This window comes from Brassica napus, chromosome C4 (genome assembly GCF_020379485.1).
Source record: "Brassica napus cultivar Da-Ae chromosome C4, Da-Ae, whole genome shotgun sequence".
NCBI classification, from domain to species: Eukaryota; Viridiplantae; Streptophyta; class Magnoliopsida; order Brassicales; family Brassicaceae; genus Brassica; species Brassica napus.
Genome location: NC_063447.1, coordinates 10,599,543 through 10,610,760, shown reverse-complemented (window position 1 = coordinate 10,610,760; position 11,218 = coordinate 10,599,543). Strand labels below are relative to the sequence as shown.

The window sequence follows — 11,218 nt, the reverse complement described above, 5'->3', positions numbered from 1 at the left end:
GAACAAGAATTTAATACAACTCGTCCGTATTAAGAAAAAAATATACAGGCCGTACGTCCAATCATTTCCACATTATTATAAAATAGATTTATTAAAAAAGAAGGGTTATGATAACAAAAAGCAACGCAACTTTCCATATCTAACAGATACAATGGTTCGATACATTCTCCTTCTATAAAAGAAAAGGAAGACCACTAATTTACTAACAAAAAAACTTAGAAAAGGAAGAACCTGAAGTCCCTTCGTACAAGTTTCTTGAAAACATTATGATGAAACATGGAGAACAAAAAATTATAGGAAGAGTAATTCGATTATGGGAAGTTAACAATCCAAAGAATGGTAATGAAATTATAAACCTTAATTTCTTACTACTGGATGAAAAGGTAGTGTTTTAATATTTTCCCTCAAAATACATTTATATATATATATATATATTCATAATCAAAAAAAAATTCATAATATAGGAATCAACCATTATGGGATCAATCTACACACGTCACATTCATCAATTTTCTATGGAGCTTTTGGAATGCAAAATATATATATTCAATAATTTTGAAGTATAGCGGGCTGGTGAACGTTATAAAATTTCAAACCATTCTTTTCTTATACGTTTGAATGGAAACTCAACAATAACTCATGTATCAGATAAGAGTATATTAATAAATTGTGAGAAATTTACGTTCCGTGATTATGATCAACTTATGAAAATTGCAGACAAAAACTTATCTTATTATGGTAATTACCTAATCCATAAGCAAAAAAACTTTAAACGTGTGAAAACACACTTATAGAAATAATGTTAATTGCAGATATTATAGGTGTTGTGGTTGAAGAAAAGATAAATACGGAAAATACTAATACTGTACAAAAAAGAATAAACCTAGACCTACAATTAGAGGGGTAAGTTAGACATTACATCAATGAGTTATAAAAATAATCGATATATTTAATAGTATATGTAACCAAAATAAATTTACTTATCACGAGTTACTTCATTTTTTTTTAACAAAACCACTTTTACATCACAAACTGTTCGAAATCCCGTTAGACTTTTAAACCACCGATATCCGGCTCTCATGTTTTCAAAACAAGACCATTTCCTTCTTAAAAGAATTTAAAAATGACCAACCGTTCATTCACATGATAAAATGAAACAATATTAAACAACGTGTGTAGTCCATGCTATTTTCGAGTGTCCGCCAGCTCTACAAGTATGGTCCTTATCAGCGACTCCGTCTAGCCCAGGTCTATTTCCAGTACCAAGTATTTACGCAAATATGGATTATCTATTTTGGAGGAAAAACAGCATTATCGAGCCGGAGCAGGACATGGATCCTTATCCCTGGATAATTTGGTACATTTGGAAGGCTAGGAACGATAAACTTTTCAGGGGAATAGACAGAGATCCTTTGGAGCTGGTTCGACATGCAGAGAGTGAGTGTCAAGCCTGGTTTAATGCGAATGAAGTGGCACGAACCGTGGTACAAGAAGGCCTTCATGAGGAGCCCCAAGTCATAAGCTTGGGTAATATTTGCTTGATAGATGGATCTTGGACAGCTTCTGCTCAGTATAGTGGATGTGGATGGGTCTGGTTGGACAGTGGAGGAAACACTCAATTGTTGGGGACAAGAAATTTCGATCGACGGGAATCAGCTCTGCATTCGGAAGTCGAAGCACTGTGGTGGGCAATGGAGAACATGCTTCAACACTCAACTTGCCAGAATTTTGGGACAGATTGTAAAGAGCTGATAGCAATGATAAAGGATCCTCATGCCTGGCCTAGCTTTGCGACAGAATTGGAAAGGATAGAGACGCTGCTGATTTGCTTTCCGGACTTCGACATCATTTATGTTCCACGAGCGCGCAATCAGTTTTCAGATTTTTTAGCTAAGACTGCTAGATCCTTCCATAGGAAGTTACATTTTATTGGTTGTTCTGTTCCGGTCTGGTTGCCCAGTCCACCTCAAGTTTGAGTAATAGAATGGCCGTTTGACGTCAAAAAAAAAAAAAAAAACAACGTGTGTAGTCAAAGTTGTGCTGTGTCAAAAGAACTGGGACGTGTGTGGTGTATGCTGTCAATTACAACGTCCACACTTTACAATTGTTTGATATATTAAATTTATTACAACATTCAAAATTCTGATTTATATTAATTGTCACATCTGTTTACTTAATTAATGTTATATAATATCACATTATAACTATATTACAGGGGAAGCAAAGTGCGTGTTACTATATGGAGCAATAAGGTAGATATGTATCAAAAACTCATGAAAAATAAAGAAGCATAGGGTGCCACTTTGATAATAACAAGTGTAAATCCCAAAACATATTCAGGTTTTGTAATTAAAAAATCATATTTATATTATTAATAACTAAGCTTTAACATTAAATGACATCTTACTTACATGAATAATAGGATATTTTTACCTAAACACAAAATCAACTTCCAAAATATATCAACATCAGTATTATTCAATCTTTCAAAACAAGGTAACTTTTAAATGTACAATATAAATATAAATAAATTATACATAGTCCGTAAAATTTTTATTTTTCGTCAATACAGAACACATCCACTACAAGTGAAAGGCGAAAGCAGTTTAAGGAAAACAAATGCCAACATTGTCAAAATATCAGAAATAATAGATTTCATAGCCAAAGATTTGTTTGAGGTACCTAAATAATTAATTCTTTTAATACCAACATTCGACATTAAAATAATATAAAATACATACTTATATAAAAAATTTAATTTCTTGGCGGAATATATATTGACAGGAGAAAGAATTTACCATCGAAGGAAAAATTATTGAAATTAGTTCAAGGAATGGTTGGAATTACATATCTTGTAATCATTGCGCTAAAATACTTCAGAAAATGGATGAGAAACTTATTTGCAAAAAATGCACAAAACCGGATATTGTTGGCATATTAAGGTAACATAGGACAAACATTTTTTTTATAACTTTTGATAGCTAAATAATTATTAATAATAAACCTAATATACAGGTATAAACTTGAAATTATTGTTGAAGATAATTCAGAAACTGCATTATTAACCACATTCAACAAAGACATGATCAGAATTATGGGTAAATCAGCAACAGACTTGATTAAATATCATGTAAGTTTAGTACTTATTGTAATTAATAAACTTTATTGTATAAAGTTAAACTGATATTTAAAACTACTATATGCAAGAAGAATCATACAATGACTCAAGTGATAACGCGATTATCTCCTTCTTGTCTCAAAAACTTATTGGGAAAGTTTTCAAATTCAATGTTAAAATCACATCCTTTAATTATAATTCAAGTTCAGCTGGATTAACTGTTACATGAATCACAGGCACCCCAATTAAAATTGAAGAGGTACAATAAATTTACAATAGATTTAAGGTTTAAATAAAAGGTTGCTATGATCAATATATAAGGAAATTAACATATATATAGATGAGATAAAGAAACTTACATTTAATGTTTTGATATAGCTTATAAAAATAAATGAAACGAGGGACAAAAACAGCAAAAAAAAAAGAAATTACTACTCCCAAAGAAAATAAAACAAGAAAAAGGAGATTGACAACGAAAAAATTAAAACAAAGCGAAGACGACAACCTAGATGTAACAAAAGGAGCAACTTAAGAAGTTAGGCAACGGCCACAAAGAAAAAGGAAAAAAATCATTAAAGATGATTACGTTACTTAGAATATATTACGTTAATTGCAATGCTACCCAAAAATTATTTTATTTGTTTACACACAAGAATATATTTGCACATTATAATACCCATTTTATTTTTACAACTTTTTATAAGTCTATATATTTTTTTAAAAAACAGTTATATTAATTTTTTATAAATAGTACAAAAATTATACAAATAACAAGGAAATACATGAAAATATAATAATTAAACGTCTTACTCCCGCGGGGTTGTTTCCTAGTTACACATAATACAAAGCCTTAAAGCCAACAATTGAACAACAAATGAGCTGCCACAGAATCTTAACTACAACCATATTAAAAAAAACTTGGATTACATATGGAAAAACCTCCAATGGAGTTCCAATTTCAGAAAGACGGAGAAAAAAAGAACGTAAAACTGAGTGTGAAGCCAAAGCGTCTGGTTGGTTTCAATGATCTTGGTTTAAAGCTTCTTTCTGAAGAACAATACACCAATTGGACTTGTCGTAAAACCTATCAACTATCATTGCATTGCCTACTCCAGACGCCAACCTGTCAAGTTCGCCTTCACTGAAGACGTGGTAGTATCTATTGTACACAACAGCTCCTTTCTTATCGTCTTTCTTCGCAAGCCCACTTGCAAGCGCAGAAGCAGATGCGCCACTAACTTCAGCACGGTGGTAAGGCAAATGCCACGGAACAAAGTACTCTTGCTGATGATTCATCTCCACAGCCTCCAACAACACTTCAACAGAGTTCTTATCCTTTTCCTCCTTTACACTCACGTCAGTCTCCGGAATACTCTCAAGACCAAAGCACGGGTTGTTCCTCACACGAGGGCTATCCATCGGACTACCCGGTCCCACCCATTCCTCAACATACTTGGGAGACAACGGCGTCCACTTAGTGAGCAAAGACTTATCCTCCTGCTCCGCAGCCCAAACCGTGATGAGCACAAACCCACCAGGCTTAACCACCCGAACCAGCTCCTCAACAGCGCTCTTCCTCCTCTCCTCCGTGCTCAAGTGATGCAAAACCGCGATTGAGATCGCCGCGTCACCGAACCCATCTCTGTAAGGGAGATTGACAGCGTCCGCGACCACAACTTCTTGGCCTTTCTCCGAGCAGATTCTGATGAGCGGGTTGCTGATGTCGCACCCTATAAAGAAACAGTTCGGGTTTAGCCCCAGGTACTTGCCGTTCCCGCAGCCGGCGTCGAGAATCACGGATCCGGAAGGTAATGATTCGAGGAAGGCGGCGACTTTAGGCCACTTGGCATACCTCGTGGAGCTGAAATGCGGAGCGATTGCGTCGTAGACTCGGTGGACGTACTTTTTCTCGATCTCGGGAGTTGATTTAACGCTCAGGGATTCTTCTTGATGCGTTGACTTAGAAGAATTAGCTTTCACTTTGACGTCTCTCATTTTACGCGAGCTGTGGAAGAATTTATAATAAACGGATGGGGCTAAGCCGCCATGAATTAATTTTAGTTCAGAGAGTGGAGATCTCATCCGAGCTTGAAATTGAATCCAAATCATGGCATTATTTGAGATTTATAAATCGAAAGTCAGATTTGAGTTGAGGAAGGGGAGAAGAGGAAGCTTACGGAATCAAGAAGAAACGGCGAGGCGAGGCGAGATGATGAGTGGATTGGACTGGTTGGTGTCTGAAACCCAAGGTTGATTTAGGGTTTTTATTAAAGAGATAAAATATCGTTTGGAATACTCTTCAATATTTTTGATCTTTGGAATGTTGTATCCATTATTGACAATCACCTAGAGTATACCAAAAAATACTACATAAAATATCAAAATATATAAAATCTAGAGAAATATCCTAAGGTAGTAATAAAAAACTTCTATCTTAAAAATAAGAGAAATTAGGTCGTGTATACACAGAATATGTCAAAATTAGGAGAATACCCCATCAACTGTTAGACTTTTTTTAATACGAAAAAACCCCTATAGACCTACAGCTCCACTATCGTATACTATTATACTATGTGTCAAACTAAGATCATAGCTCCCCTATTACACGTCATGCTATGTACAATACCTTTATCTGAAAAGACGTCGGAGATTTATTATGTTTGTGAAAAGTCACACTCTCTTTCCTTTTTATCCCTCAACTATAACGAATTTTTTTTTCGTTCTAGAGATCCAAATAGGTTATTAGTTGGCGTAATGGAAAATTTGCAGTTGCTGGAGTGCTCCCTTGTTTGTTTACGGGGAAGAGTTGTCGACGAAAAGATTAATACCTACCACAAACCAAAGAGAATTGTACCCATAATCGACGCTCTAGATCTGGAAGAGGTAGATTTTTTGCGGTACACAACGTTTGAGACGATCATATTACAAGCCGAGAACCATTTATCCTCCGAGAATTTTTGCCAGTTCGTTGTTGTCCGCATGCTTAGAGTGAAGAAGAAGTACGAGATTTGGGGAAAATGATTCCCAAGAAGAAGAAGAAGAAGAAGAAGAACAAGAAGAAGCGAAGGTTAGTAATGTTAAACGTAACTTCCAAAGGAATCAGTAGGTGTCAATAATAATCTTTTTCATTATCCTATCGAAATATCTGCAATAGGAATAGTTATCAAACTGGACGTAATCTCAGAAAGTTCCGTGTAAGATATGTAATAGACGTTACTGATAACTGATATATAATCTTTTCAGATACCATGTTAAATTATCTTTAGTGTTACTATAGTAGAGTCTAAGGTTAACAATTGAACGCTATCTCGGAAAGTAACGTCCAATAATACTAGTAGATGTTTCATATCATACTGGTTATTACCTCGCTGATCAGTTGTGTGTATTTTTGAAGACTGATGTTGATATCTATGAATGAGGATACTACACACTAGTCTGGTATGATGAAGTAGAGGACGAGGCTGAGCAGTAGGTTCCCGCTAAATATTATTGGTAGGTAAAATGTTATAAATAGTTCAATTAGTTGATACATGTTTGGTTAGTTGTTATAGAACTTGTTAACCCTTTCTAAAATGTTAGTGAGATGTTAAATAATAATTATCATTAGCTGATAAGTAGTATGTTATATGTTACATACGAGGTTATTGTTAACATATAAAAGTTTGGGTATGAAAATTTATATAAACTTTAACATCAACAAATAACATGTGATAGTTTTAGTTAACATAATTTGTTACCGCTAATCATTGTGTTATATATTATTTTTGCAGGTCTGCCGGACTTATGATCACAACAGAAAGTCTCTCTTGTTAGACATCGTTAGATTCTTCGTGCATCTTGTGAACTAGCAAGTCGTTGGAGAGACTGTTGCTACCCACATCTTGTGGACAATTACCACATTTGTTTCGTATGTATATCATACCAATGTACATAATTACATTTATATACTAATGTTGCATTAATGATACGTGTAAGATACTTGATAGTAGTGTTGGTGTCAATTATATTATTATCACATTAACAACATACCATATATCTAACATTCTATTGTTAACTGCTAACAAGTTTGATACTATTTACCCTTAAGACAATGTTAAAAGTATTAACTACGATCGTTATGTTTCATCTTTCTTTAATCTTGAAATCAATATTGTCTCTAATATAGTAGACATTAGTATCCTTACTTGTTAGACATTAATTTATTCAGTAACCAGGTAAGGTCAATTCATAGTAGTTAACAATGATTACTTTATAAGTAATACTTCTTAATATAACAATGATTGCACATCTAAAATGATCTTAAAGCATGTGTAAACTAGTAATAATAAATCTAATCAGTAAGAAACCCATTAACAACTCATCATATATATAACATCCCATCGTTACCTGCTAACAAGTAGTATTACTACCTTTGAGGTAACAATAAACGCTTTTGTTACAATCATTAACTTTTTTATGCTTGTTTCGGTCTCAACTAATAAATTAGTGCCTACCAAGTAAGTATAGTATCGTGTACTAATTATATATTTTACATGTGATACGTGTGAATAATGTTAACGATAATATTTTATAACTTAACAGATAATATGTTATATTACACGTCCAAGATATTATAACAGTTAACTTTGTTTTTATCATATGTTAAATATGATGATTCACAAGATGTTCGACGAAATCTTAAGCTCTGTTAAATTTTCAAAATAAAATTGATCGTCTTTTCTGCTTACTTTGACCTGAGTGCTACTGAATATGTGCGTTGAAGGTAGGCATGGCATGATGAAATCGAAGTAATTATTTCAACATTATTATAGGATTCATCATGAAATCATTGTGAAAATACTAGAATAAAAAAGGTGATTATTTTAAAAAATATTATTAGTACACAGAGAGATTAATGGATAATAGACCAGTTGCTGAAAAATTGAGGATAAGAAAAAAAAACAACGAACATGGAGGAAAAAGTGTGAGAGAGATGATGAATAGTACATTATTAAATAATTATTGGACAGCTGCAGTCTGCAGACCTACATCTACATAGAAGTCTACGAATGTACTATAAAAAAATCAAACCAAATCTATCTCTCCTCACTTTTTTAGCGTACGTGTCTTTGCTTTAGGGGCATTTTGGGCAAGTCATACACAAGTTGCTACAGGGATCACGGGTTTCTTTTGCTTTCGGGTAGTTCCCTAATTTTGCGTACACTAAGGTATATCTGGCCAATAATCTCTAAAAATAATCTGCAAAAACCAAAATGATCCAAATAAATTTCAAAAGTAAAAATATTTATATCTCTAAAATTAACTAATCTAGAGTCTAGATTTTACTTTCAGGTGTGAATTTTTTTTGGTCAAACAGAATTTAAAAATTTAAAAATTAAAATAATAATTTTTTAAAAAAATTGGATTTAAAAAAAAGTTGAAAAATATTTTTTCGAAAATAATAATTTTATTTATTTAAATTAACATATCTATAGAATAAAAATATAATTAACATACTTTGATTGTTGTATTTCTATGTATTTTTGTCAAAAAGACAATTGACAAAAAAATAAATCTAACCAGACAATCTAAAAGTATTAGAAAGTATTAAAACTGTTCGAATGAATCAAATAACTCAATATTAACAAAGAACATAAGGTCGCCGGCCTTACAAGATACAATTGCTTTGTTAACTGTTTGTTGTTGTGACAGGGTCTTGGATTCAAAGATCAATTGATTGCGACTCAGCCATAGACACCAACAGATCCAGGGGGAGATGTTGGATACAATCCCCACCGGCGGAAGGTTAATACGTCGATGAGAGGTCTGGAGTTCCTCTTGGAAGGAGGAGCTTTGGGATGAGTTGAAGCTAGATGTCCACGGGGAGAGTTTCCACACTTCAGTAGCATAAGGGCAGAGGAAGAGAACATGGAGAAGCGTCTCCGGAGCTCCACACCGCACACAGTTATTATTCCTTGGGATGTTCCTTCTAAGCAAATTATCTCCTGTAGGTAAGCAGTTTCTTGCACATTTCCATAAGAAAAATTTGAGTTTTGGGAGTAGCGGTGTATCCCAGATATTCCACTGCCAGTTCCAAGTCTCTCCATCCAAGAGTATTAATGTCGATTGGATATTAGAGACTTGGGTAGTGTGATAACCTGATCTTGCTGAGTAAATGCCGTTCTTTGTTTGTGTCCAGACAGTGGATTCAGGCGCATTCGTGAGACTAGGTCGTAGCATCAGGATGTGTTCAGATAGCTTTGGTAGTAGCTTCTCCAGGAGAGCTCGATTCCACTCCTTTGTCTCTCTCGAGAGTAGACAACTTTATATATCAATCTATTATTATAAAGTTGTGTTCTCTCTCCTGAGAGAGACACTTAGATTCCAGGTCACAAAGTTTGCTTCTGTCCAGGCGACACGTGTCTTCTGTAGACAAAACTCAGCGTTTCAGTAAGGAGATATCTTAAACTCTACGTTTCATAGACATCGAGACCAGCCGCAAAAAAATTTAGGGTTTGGTGTTTCTTCCACAATGAATCAAAGAGTCTTTTTCTTCTTCGATCTCTGCAAGGCGGTGTCTATATTCCTCTAAAATGGCTAATTCATCAATCCTTTTTCAGAATAGAAGTCAGCCCTATGTTTTTCAACCGTGGAGGTGCGATTGACAGAAACGTCATTAGCTCTGGAGACGTACCAAGAGGCTTCATTGGCCCTCATGTTAATAGATGACAGTGGCAAGGGCCAATGATGATGGCAGAGATAAGACCTCAGCAGATAATATTAACAATAGGTAATACTCATATGCTGCACACCAGATTCTCTCCTATTATCTTCTGTTGTTACCTGTATAACATTAATAATCATATGTTATAAGACCTTTCTCAAATGATAAAGAGTTTCAACGTTTCTCTTGACTAGGCCATATGGGATCATAAAGTTAAGACCTTTCTCTTCATTATTGAGGACAAGAGTACATTAAGTGTAGCGAGACTGAAGTAGTTTTTCTTTAGATGCAATATTAATATCTGTCTGCTTTGAAGGTTGAAAGATACCTTTTCAAACGCACATGACTCCTCTAATGAATTTCTGTAGAGCCCATTCACCTGGCTGTTCTCGGTGGCCAACCACTTTGAGATCTTCTGTGTCGTCCCAGTCCCAAAGGTTTCGCAGCGGTTTGTCATTGTATTGTAAGGAAGCGGAGAAGTGGAGACAGATGAGACAACCACTACTTGACCAGCCGCCACCTCAAGGGCCTAAATAACAAATTTATGAACCAACCAATGATAAGAAGATACAATATCTACATCAACCAGTTTCTAACTTATGTCGAATACGGTCTGCACTTGCAGATTCCATGAGCTGGTCAATGCTGATAAGTTGAGGAATAGATGGTGAAGAGGACCCTCTTGGGTGAAAACGTACAGAGAGTTCACTCGTCGCTTCGTCCTCAACCATTGAACCTGCATTTACGTCCTGTAATATATAAACACAAGCAGGCAAGATTATAATATTTAAAATCCAAGTCTTGAAGAAAAATCCAATTCGGTTCTTGACTCTTGAGAGAATAGTTTACCTCATCGAAGGACAGTGATGATTCCTTAGATATACTTTGGTTTGGTTCAGGCTCAACGATAGGCCGTGATCCAAACATGAAATCATCATCAGGTGTGAATGGCTCAGAGAGTTGCATCCTTACATCAGTTTCCTCGAGCTTAACAAAGAGAATACATATAACGTTAAATCAGCACTAAATAACAGGTTTATACAATTTAGAGCTTTACCTTTGTACTCTTAGATAGATGTTTTGCCACAATATCGGTTATGATAGTGTTGGAGAGTTCTACTTTGCTTCGCATCTCAAACAACATCGAAGCAGCCATCTGGTTATCTCCTGAGGACCCAAAATCTTTCATATTTGCATTTGGTCTTACGTGAAGTTGTAAGTCGTCGCCAATGAATAGATACGGATCTACCTGAAAATTTTGAGCACATAATCAAGTTATACACAGACGTCAGACCCATGGAAAAAATGATATAACACACTGAGAATAACTCACTTCACTAGGAAGTTGACACCTCAACACCTCGCAAATATGAGGAATCTGATATATTTTGGCAGCG

The 11,218-nt window shown here is 34.8% G+C and overlaps 1 protein-coding gene and 1 long non-coding RNA gene across 4 annotated transcripts; one reads left to right on the top strand and one right to left on the bottom strand.

Moving 5' to 3' along the window:
- Positions 1–3,897: 3,897 nt before the first annotated feature.
- LOC125575053 (tRNA (carboxymethyluridine(34)-5-O)-methyltransferase-like) lies at positions 3,898–5,517 on the bottom strand. Of its 2 annotated transcripts, none has more exons than XM_048753552.1 (2): positions 5,296–5,517; positions 3,898–5,123 (listed from the first exon to the last, which is right to left on the bottom strand). In XM_048753552.1, exon 2 carries the CDS (start codon positions 5,111–5,113, stop codon positions 4,139–4,141), a length of 975 nt encoding a protein of 324 aa, XP_048609509.1. In that variant the 5' UTR covers positions 5,114–5,123; positions 5,296–5,517; the 3' UTR covers positions 3,898–4,138. The 2 variants fall into 2 exon arrangements, with proteins under 2 accessions (XP_048609509.1, XP_022556117.2); XM_022700396.2 differs by having other exon boundaries at positions 3,898–5,154; positions 5,296–5,498.
- Positions 5,518–8,565: 3,048 nt separating this feature from the next.
- Positions 8,566–10,645, top strand: LOC125585111. Of its 2 annotated transcripts, XR_007322003.1 has the most exons (3): positions 8,663–9,108; positions 9,297–9,887; positions 10,190–10,645. It is a non-coding gene; the product is annotated as an uncharacterized LOC125585111 (long non-coding RNA). The 2 variants fall into 2 exon arrangements; XR_007322002.1 differs by lacking the exon at positions 10,190–10,645 and having other exon boundaries at positions 8,566–9,108; positions 9,297–10,004.
- The last annotated feature ends 573 nt before the right edge of the window (positions 10,646–11,218 follow it).

Excerpts from the sequence above, each read along its gene's own strand:
- LOC125575053 (XM_048753552.1), bottom strand. The coding sequence starts at position 5,113 with ATGAGAGACGTCAAAGTGAAAGCTAATTCTTCTAAGTCAACGCATCAA.